The sequence below is a fragment of the Brachyistius frenatus genome, unplaced genomic scaffold (assembly GCF_029030835.1).
Source record: "Brachyistius frenatus isolate BFR_SWC_R1_liver_20210118 unplaced genomic scaffold, ASM2903083v1 Contig_115, whole genome shotgun sequence".
Classification (NCBI taxonomy): Eukaryota; Metazoa; Chordata; class Actinopteri; family Embiotocidae; genus Brachyistius; species Brachyistius frenatus.
The window spans coordinates 1042501-1058705 of record NW_027210714.1 but is presented as its reverse complement, the minus strand read 5'-3'; the positions used below and the strand labels follow the sequence as shown (position 1 = coordinate 1058705).

The following is a 16205-nucleotide window of genomic DNA, read 5'->3' as shown; positions in this document are numbered from 1 at the left end:
GCATAACAACAGTTAGGAGTTATCGTCGTGGAGACAGACGAACTCTGAACCCGCTGGATGACCAACTGGGAGATGGACATCCAACAAACATACACACCTGCACACACACACACACACACACACACACACGGACAGATTTGACGCAAACATGTCAGGAACCAGCAGACAGTAAAGTCAGAGCAGAGAATAAGATGAACTACAGAAGATGATTTAGGAGAGGCCTGAATCTGGTCGAGGAAGAGGAGGTGGTTGAAGAAGACGAACTCGACATATTTCACAAGGGCATGTTTTTTTTTTTATTGTATTTCCTATTTGCTTTGTTTATTTTCATTGCCCCCCCCCCCCAAAAAAAAACAAAAAAACAAAAAACATAGATGACTGAAACGTATTCGATTTGGATAAATAAAGATATTGCACCAAAAAAAATAGGAAGTTTGTCTATAAATGGAATTCTGAGGATTCTGCGTCAAATATAAAAAAGTCTTTTAAAAGGGATGAAAATTGATGAAGAAACCGAAGAGCAGGGAATCCAAAAACACACCGAGGGAGAGACTGCAGATGGTCAGATTAGGTCAGATTATTGTTATTCACTTCCTGAAACCAACAGATGCAGGAGGATGAAGGATGGAGGATGGAGAGGAGAGGAGAGGAGAGGAGAGGAGAGGAGAGGAGAGGAGAGGAGAGGAGAGGAGAGGAGAGGAGAGGAGAGGAGAGGAGAGGAGAGGAGAGGAGAGGAGAGGAGAGGAGAGGAGAGGAGAGGAGAGGAGAGGAGAGGAGAAACGAGAAAAGAAAAAGGAGAGGAAAATTTCTTTCCAGCCGTGCTGAAGCTGCAGTGAACAGATTGCACCAGGGGAAAAAAAAAAATCTGCTAAAAATACCACCTCTTCCTCTCGTTCTCACCCTCCCCATCCTTTACTCCTCTCCATCCCTCCTATCAGCACACACACACACACACACACACACACACACACACACACACACACACACACACACACACACACACACACACACACGCATGCACGCACACACCATTTGTTTTTATCAGCATACATTAACACAACGAGCTCTCAAGCCAGCTGAACTCAGGGAGGAAGTTCAGGAGTGGGCGGGGAGAGTGGGCCGTGAGGTCACAACAGAGTGTCCAATCATCGATGAGGAGGGCAAGACACGGACGCCTTAGTCTGTGTGTGTGTGTGTGTGTGTGTGTGTGTGTGTGTGTGTGTGTGTGTGTGTGTGTGTGTGTGTGTGTGTGTGTGTGTGTGTGTGTGTGTGTGTGTGTGTGTATAATCTGTGGCTCAATCTCACCTACTATTTTAAGAATCTACTCCCTCTCGCTTTACTCCTCTCCCGCCCTCTTTATCCCGTCTTTGCACAGTAGAGGTATACTGCCGGGCTTCTCTGCTGCAACCCGCCCCAACTCAGGCTATCCCACCTCCATCCCTCACACACACAGGGATACGTACACTTTCGCCGGAAGGCAGAGAACTGTTTCTATTTATACCGCGGCGTGAAGACACACAGGTGCAGGTGAAAATCACTCTTATCAGGCAGCACGTGAGTGAGTGAGTGAGTGAGTGAGTGAGTGAATATGTGAGGAGCTGCCAGTCGACGGAGATGTCCTGGAGGTTTCCGTGTTTAATCAATACAAACAGATAGAGGAGATGGAAAAAGAGAGCAAGGGAGAGAAGGGTCTTTAAATTACGTCACTTTCTAGCAACACAGGAAGGCTTCATGTTTGTGTCTCTCCATCACACTTTTGTGGCCTCCGGCTTCATAGCATTTAAATGGCAAGTATGTTAAACCTGTAATAGCTATTGTTTCAGGGATCGCCGCTGCTGAAAACATTTTCAAGAACTTTAGTCTTTTTCACCAAAATCACTTTCACATTTCATTGGTCTCCTGTTGTTGGTTTTTTTCCATCAATTAGAAGTCCTCCAAATTTTGCAACCACAGCACATTTTTTCAAGCTAACAGCAGTAGAACAACCAACGGCAGAACATTGATATATATGATGTGATTTTGGTGTTGATTTCGCTTCACTCTCGCCGCTCTTATGAACCTTGTTGCCACCAAGAGAAGAAAACAGTTTTTAGTAGACACAGCTGTAGCACATCGTGTTACCTGCTTAGCACCCAAGAGCAGCCATCCAAAGTTAATAATTAGCTGGTGAACATAGACGTGCATTTAGCAGTTCAACAGCTGGCTATTTCTATCAGGAGTTTTTGGAGACTAAAAAACAATGAGAACCAAAGTGAATCTCTGAAATGAATGCTGATGTTGCTCGTTGTCACCTAAGAGGCTTGTTAAGCTGAAAACTTGTGTGCAGACTAAATCAGTAGATGCTGCTTCAATTCAGGCACTGAAGTAACAAAGAATTATTTAATTCCACCTTTCCGGACTCATCGTCCGCAGACTGCGGTGATCTTACCCTCAGTGGAGGATCCGGACAGATCGATGACCACGTACACTTTCCCCTCCGGCTCCAAGTCAATCTGTGCAGACAGAGAAACGAAAAAGTGAGAAATAACGCAGCTGAACAGAGAGCGCAAACAAACAAGAGCAGCGCACATGCAAGAGGTCCTTATCTTCACTAGAATTACACTCCTCCCCGACACTCACATCGTTATCACGATTGGCATCACTATCTTTATCGTTATTACCCGAATAGGCTTATAGACTCAATCTACTCCACGATGCAAATGTGTGTCTGATCGGGAAAAAGATTTTGTGTCACAAGCCTTTGCAGTTTTAAACGTTTCCCTGTTGTCTGCTGAGGTAAGATGAGCTGGCAGATTCCACGAGGAAGGTGAAACTGCTGCACTGGCTCGGTTCAACTTTTTCTTTTGGCGAGGAAGCGGGTCGCCTCCAGCGTTTTGCCACCCTCACTTTGAAAGGCGGAGAGAGGGGAAGTCGGAGGACCTTTCAACTTGTTGGACGGATCTTTCTTGGAAGAACTTGGTCTGTCTGCACAGACCGCATCCACACTGTAATGTGTTCTGCGGGGAATGAATGTTTTTCTATTCAGGTAAGATACACGTAGACACAGTGCAATAGCAGGTGTAGGTAAGGTTATAGACACCAGTACAATACGCAACATCGGTTCCACTGTCATCCTCATTGTAGCGCTGATTAGAGAATGATTAGTCAAATTCATCAAGAAGCTCATCAACAGAAAGCTACCCGGGAGTCAACTCATCATTTTAAGTAATTTGTCAAGCACAAACTTTCTCTAAGTTCAGCTTGTTAGTTGTACAGATTTGGTGTCTTATGTGACGGTAGACGGAATATTTTTAGCAATTTGGACAATTTATAGGAAGAAAATATATTTTGACCTTGGCCTCTGTAAAAGTGTTTACGGTTGTTTTCTGAAGCAAACAATTAATTGATTAATAAAAAAATTTAAAAAAAAGATCAGCATGTTAGTCAATAATGGCCCACGTCAAGCAACAAGACGCATTGAGCGACCTGGAGGAGCAGGTGGGTCTGTTGGTTGAAAGAGTGCAAAGGAAAAATTGGTCCTGGGGTCAAACTTGAATGGTAAATGATGAAATTAACTCCACCAAAAAGTAAATGAATGAGGTTAAAGGTAATTCACCAGTATTACTGAAAGTACGGGAACTGGCATTTTGCCACTCAAAGATGTAAAAAAAAAAATTAAATGGAGTATTTATTAAGTCAATATAACTGTTTCACGATAACAGGTCATCACTTGTGTGTTCATCCACCTTTCTAACATATTGTTTGCAGTCCCTTCCTGTGACAGTTAAGCTGACCCAACAGTTCTTTCTGATTTCCTTCCTGCTTGATAACATCGACTGCAGAGCGCGTGCAGGAGAATAATCATTTTCGAGATCAATGTGGCATAATGTCAACTTTCTGTCCATTATTGTCGTGGATAGCATGTTGTTATCACACTCAGGTGCTATTCAATGTTTGTGATCGAAAATTACACCGAAGCGCAACAACTATTTCTAGTAAGGCGCTCGAATCCCTCCTCAACAGAGAGTTGAATCAGCTCTCTGACAAAATGTTCCCCTGGTGTGAAGATTTTGTCGCCAACAAATTTGCAGCACTCCGTGTTGCACAAAGTAGCAACTCATCCAAACCTCTTATTTTTAGATAATCAGTGAACCCGATCTTCTCTGTGCTGACAGACTGTAAGATGAAAGAATTAATATCTGTCGTTACACTTAGAGGGATGTCAAGAGTTGCCAAAACAAGAAGTAGTTGTTGGAGGATGACTGAAACCGAAGCAAGGCTGCCGAAATAGGTAATGATGTCACTATGACACATGCAGCACCTGTGTTATAATATTTCAATTAATCATAACGGGGAAAATAATGCTAAAGATATTTTTTTTCGCAAATTAGAATGAGTTCTACTTCAGTCTGTCGTCAGTTTCCACGGGCATGTGTCGTCAACGTGGAGGCTTTTTTCAAACGTTCAAACATGAATATGTAAGAGACTTATTCAACAAATAATGACATCACGTGCTTACAATATACATGCAATTACAGAGATTAGAGAGAGTGCAACAGGGAGCACCGGAGTGGCAGATGAGACAGGAAGAGCGAGCGCAAGAGAGAGTGAGAAAGAGAGGTTTAAATCCTTAGTTAAGCTCTGGGACAGCAGCAGATCCTCTTATGCAACAGTCAGACTCACACACACACACACACACACACACACACACACACACACACACACACACACACACACACACACACACACACACACACACACACACACACACACGCTTCCATGCATTGCTGAACATGAGACACAAAGAACACAAACAAATACCAAGTCCATCCCTCCCACCACCGCCCCCCCGCCCCCGCCCCTCCTCTCCATCCCTTGACAATCAGACACACTGCGTGCATCCCATGCAGCAAAGACACACGATCATGTGTGTGTGTGGAGGAGGGGGGGGGGGGGTTTACAGAACTGATGTCTGCAGTAGAAACGAATGTGGTCATAAGCACTGAAACTATTTCTTATGTAAAATCAACATGGCGATTCTTTTTTTTTTTTTTTTACCCTGCAAATTTCCTGTTGCCGTGAGGATTATATAAAAATGGCACCTGATGATTTCTCTTTATGATGCAGGACCTCAAGTTTGCAACCAATTTTAGAAACCAAGACATATATCAGTTTTTGGTTTTACATTTTCTTTTTGACTTCCCTCTGTTCTGTATACTTTCTGTTTTGTGTCTTTTTGTATCAGCACTTTTTGCAAAGTGATGAACAAATCCAACTCGTTGTCAGCTTCCTGTGATTTTGTGGCGTGATTAATTTCAAGTGAAGCTAAACAAAATCTGTAAAATAGCAAAGATAATCTGAAACTATTTTAATATATAAATATGAAATTTCTTTTCCAGCAAAGCTTGTTTTGTTTTTTTCAAACCCAGACATTCTCATGTCCTGGCTTCTTAAAACGAGAGGATTTGCTGCTTTTCTTTGTCATATTTAATTATAAACTGAATATCCTAAAGTCACGGAATCTGTCTCAAACTAAATACACTGCAAGACACAACAGATGTCGTACATATGAGCGCGCAGTATCATCCTTTTGTTGTATGTGTAACACATAACAACTGCATGGGATTTGTGACCTATAAACGCCATTGGATTCTTGATGTCTACCCTTGAAAATGATGTGCTAATCCCCAAATGTAACCTCTTGCATAACAGCACATCTCAGCGGGGATTTCAGCTGAAAGATGGACTCAGAGTGATTTGGAATAAAGTGGAGCAAATGGACAGCACCATCATTGATTTAGTGGCCGGTTCGTGAGGTGGCACGCCAGCCAAAAACTGAACTGTTTCCACATCAACGCGTTGCTGGCCACTTGAGTGAGGAGGTGCTTTCAAGCTCGTTTTATCATATCCAGGTCAATTAGAATTACTGGCGCACAGATACATGATTTTTGAAGCTGAATTAAACCACATTTCTCCTGAATTTGACTTCTTCTTCTAACACCGTCATTCAGTACTAAAACAAACCACTAAAACCATGGCACTACAGTATTTTAGAAAGGTTAGATACTATTGTTATTTAAACCAGAATTACTGAGCCTGTTGTGTATTTTAAAATAATTTACATACATCCGAGTAGGGCTGAAACACCACATTGCATTACAGTACATTTATTTAAAAGCTTCCCACAGACAGCCGGTGCATTGATCACGCAGCATCACAGTTTGGCCTGATGGACTACAGGACAGTGAAACATCTATAAAGCAGGGAGGCACCGAGCCGACACGGACTTTAATAGCAGGATCGGGTATCAGTGACCGTGGGGCCTATCTAGTCAATTTAATTCTATGTTTTACGTCTGCGTGCACCTAACGCGTGACGCGTCAAAGCACCGGTGGACCCACCGGTAGTTGCGCTACACTTTGGGGATCTCAGTATTGTGCATGCGGGCTTCATGGCACGCTGAAGCGGAACTGAGCCATAAGTAATGCTATTAGTGCTTTCACCGCTCTGTCAAGTCTGTCGAGAGGAAGCGCCATCGGAGTCGACTGCTCCTCCTTTCCTGCGATTCTGAGCTCACCTGTCTCTATTTGAACTGTCATAAAACACGGCACGCTTCGATGCCCACAAACACACGGCCGTTTTATTCAGGACAAAACAAACATCAACACGCGTCTAGTCTTCCGAATCGTGAAATCCATTAAGAGGTTTTAATGTGGTCAGCACAGGCACATCAGTTCGTTCTGGTCAGGTTTGGTTTGTTATACTCTTTAAAACTAATAAACAAATTCATGGTTTTATATTATAAATAGAACAAAGAAACTGTAATAAGTGATATATACGATTTTTCACCTGACTGTGGAAAAGTTTACCGTCATCCAGCTTATTGTTTGTTTGTTTTTTAATTGGAGATGCTCTGCTCAGCCTCAGACAAACAACGCGGACTAATTTAGTGGAGCATTTAGAGATTAGAGAGTTAAGGTGTTTCCCTCGAGTGTTAGTGCCGACCAAAACAAAGCTAAATTGAGAGTGAGCTCTGGACTTAAATTCATCAGGTGCAAATAAACGCTAATGCTGCTTGGGACACGCTGAGTGTCAGTTTTGTGAGTTTTAGCTCGTTCGTCTGCCCTCCAAAGTGGCCAGAAAGTTCAATTAATGTAGCTTCAAATGTTTTTGGTGCTTGTTAATTACAGACAACATCGCTACTCGATGGGCAGCACCGCATTTGTGGAAATACTGAATATTTAAAATCTATCATCGATTTCATGGAGCACCTCGATTTTTCAGGTGTGTAATTGATTTGAGAAGCAAAAGACTGACATTTTGAATTGGTTATTCAGTGAACAAGCTGTTTCTTAGTGGAATTGCATAAACCACATGATAATAATAATGATTATTTACATTGTTGGTCGTTATGTTGGTTATGTTTGACCCATTAAATGTCAGAAAATGCAGAAAAAGTCGTGTCACGACTCGTCACAATGAATAAAATGACATATACGGTGACAGGAGATTGCATCCACATCGTCACCCCTGTTAGATGAACTGTAACGTGACTTGGATGTAACCTGCTTTGTTGTAAAGAGACGCACACGTACACGGAGGAATCCCGCCCCGACAACAGAACATGGGCGGAGGCGGAGCTGGAGAATCTAGTCCACCTCATTAATCTTGTTAGTCCAATTAGGGTACTGATACAGCCAGGGAGATGGATAACTTCACAAACTCTCTCACACATACAAAACACCCCCACACACACACAGTCCCTGTGTGTGTACGTGTGTGTGTACGTGTGTGTGTGTGTGTGTGTGTGTGTGTGTGTGTGTGTGTGTGTGTGTGTGTGTGTGTGTGTGTGTGTGTGTGTGTGTGTGTGTGTGTGTGTGTGTGTGTGTGAGTGAGTTCTCGGAGCGTCTGGGGATTTTCAAATGGACTTCAGAGGGAGGTTAGCGTTAAACACACATACAAGCTTAACTCTCCTGCGTTGGTTCCATCTCTCACACAAAACCACACGCACAACGGACACAATAAAAAACACACACACACACACACACACACACACACACACACACACACACACACACACACACACACACACACACACACACACACACCATATGCAGCAGCACAGAAAAGCACTCACCCAAGCAGACAGGGCACTCAAAGCTTGTATTATATCAATACTGTGGAGCTAACCCCCTCCCACTCTCCGTCCATCTAGCTCGCTATCTCTGTCCAACCAGACAGCTCTCTGTGTCTCTCTCAGGAGCGTTTTGTCTCAGTGACAGCCTCCCACATCCATCTGTCAAATAACAAATTTCCAGTTTTGAGAGACCTCAGCCGCATTGCACAAGAACATGTGAGTGTTTGCATGCGTGCGGTTGTTCCTCTTTCTACCAGGGAGCAACCTGAGCACGCACACACACACACACACACACACACAGGGACACACACACACAGGGACACACACACACAGGGACACACGCAGGAGGCCCATGCTGAGTGAGACAGCATGAGAGTCATGCATCTTTAATGTAACATCACAGACGGCTAATAATGTAAGAGGAGCTGAGCTGTGTGGTGGGGGGGGGTGGGGGGGAGGAAGGGAGAGATTCTCATTTGGCATTCGAATGCAACAAAGCTCCCCCTCCACCCCCTCCTCCTCCTCCCCCCTTCCTCCTCCTCCCGCCATGAATGAAGGGCCCCAACAACCCTGTAGCGACTACGAGACAAGAGGGGAGTTCGATTTAAAAGAATGGACATTCCCCATCAAATCATCCAGCCTGTTCAGTCATCTCAGAGATCACAGACACTCAACACGAGTGTGTGATATCCAGATGGACTGGCAGACGGTCTGATGAGCAGCCTCCGTAGATCAGGCAGTCCTCGCTGTTGGATGAAAACACACTTTCATAAGGATTCAAGCTGCAGAAGGAAGCCTTGTCCTGGGGCTACACGATTAGAGGAAAATATTTAATGAGATATTAGATGTGAATTTAGAACCAATATTGTGAGGTTGCTGCTATTTTCTATTGGTTAAACTCCCCCGTATCTACTGTACATAGTGTGCTTTTTATCAGCCATATTGGTTTAAACATCGTGTGGATTGAAACCAGAATTACCGGCTCAGAGTTGTATCCTGATGCCAAACGGTCAAGTTCCAGTTTACATTTAAGATAAAGCTTCAAACTCCGAAACGTGGACGCTTCACACACATCTTCAGCCCCGACAGCACAGAAGATCTGGACAATCACCACAGTTTAAAGGTGGACACCGAAGATTTGTGTCACCAATACAGTGCCTGAACAAGTGTGAAACACGATCACAAGCTCCCCTTCTGTTCCTGAGCTATGGTGCTAAAAAAAATAAAAATAAAAAAAATAAATAGTCAAGTTGGCCTTTGACCTTTTAGATATAAAATGTCATATTATATATTTAGATATAAATGTCATGTGATATGTCATAATTTGCGTATGATTTCTTGAGCCAGGGTCACACTGACCTCAACCTTTGACCACCAAATTCTCATCAGTCCATCCTCGATGCCGAGCGAATGTTTTTGCCAAATAGGAAGAAAAGTCCTCGAGGCGTTTTTGGGATACCATGTTTACCAGAGTGGGACGGACGGACGGACGGACGGACGGACGGACGGACGGACGGACAACCCCAAAAACACAACGCCTCCGGCCTCGGCTGTCGTCAGACCAGAGCATTTCCGAATCAGAAAAAAGATGCAGTTGCTTGATGCTGATATCCTGTTAGGTAAAAAGTTACCTTTTACAAGTTTGTAAACTTTTGCTTTGAACCCTTCTGTCTCACATTTGCAATATCATATAATATTAATAAAAAAAAAATTAAAAATTAAAAATGATCACATTAGAGAAGAGGTGTAATTTTTATTTGTGCTAACAGCTTCGTAGTCAAAGTGTTTAATTACTGTAATAATGACAAATTGTTGGTTCGTCATGCCTGAGTGTCGCTGACAGTTTTGATATGTGACTCAGGTGTTAAAAGGTGTAACTGCCTCGGCTAACATCGGCGTCACAGCCTGACAGAACAGCCCGCTTCACCGCAATGTCTCAATTTATAACCTTTAAAGAAAAAGTTTGACATTTTGGGATGTACTAATATTTGCTTTCTGGTTGAGAGTTAAAATAAAAGCTTCATACCACTTTTTTTTTTTTTTTTTTTAAAGCTGACTAATTAATACATTAAATCTCATTTATTAAATTAGTCCAAAACTGTGCTGGTCTGTTTCTTAACTCTAGAGCTGTTGCCAGGCAACCAGCAGAGATTTCAGGAAGTTACTGCTCCTGGCCAAGAAAGAGTGCGGGACATAATGCAGCATGTCACAGCTAATTGTTTTAACACTTCTCTTTTTAATGGGTTCGACAGCTAAGCTAACTGGCAGCGTAGTCCAGCGTTGGTTTTACAGGACAGATATGAGGGCGGCATCGGTTTCCTCGTCTAGTTCATCAGCAGAAAAGTAAATATTTCCAAAAGTGTCAAACTATATCTGAAGGCGGTACAATTTCAACAGCGATTGAATGACAAAATCATATTCAGCACAGTAACATAGTGCAGTAGTGGAAGAAAGTGCGCAAACAGTACAGACGACAACTTTCACAATATTTGATCAATTCATGAAATTAAATATTGACGACACCTGAGTGTAGTTGCTGGTGATTAGAACCATTTATTTATATGAATATCTTATTGCCAACAAAAATAGTTGAGCTTAAGTATCAATACCAAAAAAATACTGTTACCAAAAGCTTTTCAACACGTTACTCTGAGAAATATAAAGTTTTTTTTTTTTTTTTCAACCAAACCAAACCAAAAAGTCAAAATCAAAATATCACAATTTTAAAACGTGCATTTAATCAAATTGCAATTTTCCTTTAAAAAAAAAAAATACCCACTTTGTCCCTCGACTAAAATAAAAGACAACATCTTCCTTTGTGTACCTACAAAAAACAGACAAACTCCTGGGGTCACAGGGAGAGAGAGAGAGAGAGAGAGAGAGAGAGAGAGAGAGAGAGAGAGAGAGAGAGAGAGAGAGAGAGAGAGAGAGAGAGAGAAAGTGAGAGTGAGAGTGAGAGTGAGAGGACAAAGTGTGTATTTCACCTGCTGTCCCACAGCACTCAAATATCCTCCACTTTCTTCCCTCTTACTGAGAACAAGCATTAAACACCCTTAAGCACATGCACACACACACACACACACACACACACACACACACACACACACACACACGCACACACACAAATGCACGCACACACACACACCAAAGTTTGACCTGATTTGGCATCAGTGGGTAGAGCTCCCTTCTTGTCTTTGTGTGTGTGAGTGTGTGTGCATTGTCACTGTGACAACAGTACATCTTAAACCCAGTCTGTCCTACTTAAGCAGCAGGTCACCGGGGCGGGGGTGTGAGGGGGGAGGCGGGGCCCACGACGTCATCGTCCGGCAACCAGCCGCGGTGAGCGAATGGAGTCGGGAGTAAAGTCAGGGATGATGGCAATATGGGTTGTGACCTCAAGAATAATAAGTCATGTCTTGAAAGAGGGAGAAAAGGGAGGGCGGGGCAGGAGGGTGAAGGTGGCACGGAAGTATTATGACGGTAACGGGTCATATTTTCAACTTTACTTTGGTACTTTCTCCGACAGAAACACTGAATGAAACGGTTATAAAAAAAAAAAAAATCCAATAATAACACCAATATAATATTCAGCAAAAATATGCAGAAGGTTTACACCGTTTTAATCTGTCACTTGTTACGCAATAAAATTAGCAAACGCGTTCTCCAGTTACTACTATAAGGCTAAAAAAAAAAAAAAAAAAAAAAACGAGCCTAAAGCGTTCAGTTTTACTGTCGGCTCAAATACTAGCTTCACTCAAAAGAACTGTTGCGGTTCACAAACGTCAAATAGATATTCATTAAAACTGGTTTAACCATTTATTCAAAAGTGGCTGATCACGGCCCTTCAGTCATTAATCCGGCCCGCTGTACACGAGCGTGCGAGCGCTGCGCCGACGCCAGGAGTCAAACAGCGGCTGCCCGACATCCGATGTGGCCCGTGGCCCCGCGAGGAAACCGTGTGGTCATCGCGTCTCAAACTGATTCCCACAGCTCTCCACACCCAGCCTGACGTATTTACACGGAGCTTCCTTCCAACACCTCGTCTCCTCAGCCTTTCCTCCCCTTTACCGACTATTTCGCCTCCTTCATCCCTTTCCTTTACCTCCTTCTTCTGTCCACCATCTCTGCTTTCTCTCTCTGTCTCTGTCACCAGCACGTGGCATTTTTCACAAACCAAAAAAAAAAAAAACGAACTGAGAGCTTTTTACACCTTCTAACGCTGCCAAGGATCTGTTTTTGAGACCGATTTTGGAGCACGATATAAAGTGGATGTAACATTGCCAGTCTAAATTGCTGAATGGAACACTGCTGCGCCGGGTGTCCAACTTTTGCTTAGATAATATCGAGTATCAAATCATTTCTTGTCATTTGGCACCTTATGTTGATATCCGCAGAGTGAATCTCGTCAGTGGGCCGGGTACAGCAATTCACATGGTCAGGCTCCGCACGAGCAGCCGACCCACGGACATAAAATCACTTTGGCTTCAAATTGCTGTCTGTGAATCTTAAATTAGAAGGCCTTATTTCACTCTCTTCGAGTTAGTTTTGGGCCACAGCTGTGTACCTGTCTACTACCTGTCCGGCGAGTATGTTCATACTTGGTGGATGATGGTGAAAGAAACGGTTTGCCTAAGAAAACGTGGTCCACAGCACTCGTGATTCAGGACACCAGTGTTCAAATTAAGGTTTTAAGTTTGGCAGCCGAAGGCAGCAACACGACACACCTAATGAAATCTGTCACAAATCACTCATTAAAATAAGTATTTAAAATCATAAAAACCTAGAAGAAAAGGTATTTTATATCTTCGGCGCTTTATTCAGTTGTTTCACCACCGTGATGCCACATTTTACTGAATGGATGCACGGCAGAGATTGTAGATATCTGCTTTACGATAACATCTGTAACGGCAGTCAAGTGAAACCCGTCTAGCTAAACAAGCTTATTTAGACAAAAGTTTTCAAGCAAAAGCAGTGAGCGTTGCTCAGCCCCTGAGATACCATAGCTGCCACAGGAATGCACAGGCAGGGATTTGTTTACAGTAATGTGTAGAAATTGCTGGAGATATTTAAGTGACGTGTTTCACTCCGAGTGAACTCAGTTTCCTTTACGATAAAACAGGTCTTGTGGACAGAAAACGTGGAGATGAACGATAGTATTCGGCCGCATGTGTTAGCCTCTGTGAGCACCAATCAAAGGTACGTTGTGCCGATGTTTATTCAAGAAGCAGCTTTACGCTGAGGTTACAGTTTTTTTTTTTTTTTAACTGGACACGTTTGACCTTTTTTTTTTTTTTTTTTGGGGTGTAAATGACATTAAAACTTGTTTAAACCTGCCTGAGGCTTGCGTTACTCAGCCCGGTAGATAATGCTGTAATGGTCGCGTCTCGCTGAGTTCCTGCTTGCACCATCTCCACAATTATGCCGGTGAGTAAAATGGAATTTCCCTTAAAGAGTGGCCGTGCAGCACAAAGAAACCTTTTAAGTGTCTCTATCTTTGAAGGCCTCCAATTTAAATTATTCTGACTTCTTAGAGAACCAAAAAGGGTTCTGCTTTGTTTTTCTCCCTTCTTGAAACCCCCCCAACCCCCAACTCTCACCTACCCATCTCTCTCTCTGGTGTGTCTTGTGGGTGAGAGAGGCTGTCACCAAGGGGACGGGGCTGTCACCGTCACCATGGGGACGGGCTCCGCGGAGCATCTCAATTACTGAGCGGGGCAATTAATAAGCATCAAAGCCTGGTTAATATTTCACCGGCGGCGCGGAGCGGGAACCTCGCGCGCGCGCGCTTGGGGATCCGCGGGAGACGGCTCACGGAGAGGCGGCGGGAGACAAAAGAGAACAGGAAGCCGAGAGGACGGGGATAACGGCGCTGAGGCAGGAGAGGCAGAGATGACGAGATGAGAGGAGAGAGGCAGCAGAAGGGCGGAGGAAGTGAGAAAGACGGAGCTGAGGTACACAAGCCTCGGTGTTCATCTGAGCAGCAGGAAGCGTACCATTTGGTTGGACTCTGGTGTCTCACCACGCGTCCTCTCTTTAGTTTGTGGACATCACATTAAGCAATGTTGTTATTCCATTATCGGACTCTAATTGTGCCTACTGCACTTCTCAGTTTTGTTGTCGACTGCTTTCAGTCGACAACACTCTCTTCTATGAGCTTTCCTTTAGAGGGGGGTTTGGTTCTACTCGATTGAATACGGTCTTCTCGCGTCTTCTTGTGTAGACCGAAAGTCCAGTTTCAGTCGAGCTAAATGCTAACCCTGTTCACTAACTAACTAGCGCTAAACAGTTTAGCTGAGGCTGGAGGGAATATCATGAGTGGTATTTAGTCAATAAATCAAATTACTGGACCAACTGAGACTCAGAGTTGATGTTGGTGGTCGATGAAAAGTTGTTACAGTCGTCCTGAGGGAGGCACCATAATTCATGGTAATCAATCCGGTGGCTCTTGATATATTTCAATAAAACTCACAAATGCGAATCAGGGGATCACCAAAGTGTTTCACCCTCTGGGGACCATGACTGTCTGTTCCAAATTTCAAGTTAGAGAGCAATTCTGGATGATTGTTCCAAGTTTATTAAAAACACAAAAACAGCACCAAAAAAAAAACAACCTCCCCTTAAGTTTTGAGGAATTATGGTGAGCATTTTCTACTATTTCGTGACACTTTATGTGCTAAACTGTTCAAATAGGTGACAGATTAAAAGTCATTTTTAGTTCAAGTTTGAACCTTTCCCAGCCTGCTCTGCCCTGGTGCCGACCCTGAAAATCTTTACAACGGAATGTTTCTCTTCTGAACACGGTGACTGAAACGATGAGACTCTAATACGTCAATACATATAATATGTGTGTATATTTATGGAAACGTTTACAGTAATAGCAGGCCATGAACGTTGGAGGAGGCCGCTAAGTGGTAAAAGGGTCAAAACATTTAATGCCAGCATTTATTTTTGTGTTGGTAATGGTGACATTTTGATCTTCGAATTATCTTACCGTCATATTTTCAAACGTAGAGAAATTTGTGTGAAGTTGGTGCATGATGTTGTTGGTGGTTTTTTTGTGTTTTTTTTTTTTTTTTAGCACAAATGGGTGGAAAAACTGCAGGGAAAAACTTGACTGATCCGACTCGGACAACCTATTAACTTCATTAGATGCCTTGCCTCCTTTGTTGAAGCTGAACTTCACATCCTTCCCTCTTCACTGGAGACTGAAGAGCAAAAAGGAGGTAAGGGCGTCCCGAGGAAACAGATAAAAGAGGAGATGAAGGTGCTCACGAGCGAGGCGGGAAGAGGAAGATGATGGGTCTAACCGTAGAGAGGAGGAGAAGGAGAAGTGATGGTCAGGTGACAGAGGAATTCACTGATGGAGAGTGGAGGATGAGGGAGACACGGGGAGGCAGAGGTGGCGAGTAATGAAGGGAGGAGGATGGGGGGGTGAGGGGGGGGGGGGAGTGTCGCTCTGAGGCAGATGTATCGACGAGCCGGCTGGCTGATCAATGGGATGTGGTCAATCAACAGAGTGATCCATATGCTCTGACCTTACTCTGGATGGCTGAGGGACGGGGTGTGCGTGTTTGTGTGTGTTTGTGTGTGTCCATGTGTGTCTGTGCCTATTTATACATGTCAATGTATGCTGATATAGAAAAAGGTTACATCACTACATCAATTAGACACCCCCCCCCCAATCATTTTGCATCACATTCATAAAGCGCACAATAAGATTTGTAATGCACTACGGTATGAAAATAAGCTTCCTAAAACATGACATTTGAGATTAATTCACCACAATGACCATTTTGTTGCCTCCTTTTTTAACATTACATCAGGGTCATGTGTTAATCCAGCTGAGAGCCGGGTCTGTATTACGTACCGTGGCATTCAAGAGTCTTCAAAACAATATTACCACGAAACTAAAATGCCGTCTGACAAAACGAGTAGTAATAATACTGTAATAAGCACAACGGCTGCAGTGATTTATCATCATATTTCAAAGCTCCAATTGTCTGACAGTTGTCTGTTGTGACAGTTATGTGTGTTGCTATAAACTGAAACTGAAAGCTGCCTGAAAGGTAGAAAGTTAAAGTATTAACTC

General features: G+C 43.3%; 1 protein-coding gene across 1 annotated transcript in view; it reads right to left on the bottom strand.

Moving 5' to 3' along the window:
• The window catches only part of prkcea (protein kinase C, epsilon a), a 34038-nt gene that overhangs the window by 14377 nt on the left and 3456 nt on the right, over window positions 1–16205 (bottom strand). The window contains exon 2 of the mRNA XM_069713084.1: window positions 2429–2492. Coding sequence (XP_069569185.1) covers window positions 2429–2492 — 64 coding nt within the window. The remainder of the gene's footprint in view (window positions 1–2428; window positions 2493–16205) is intronic.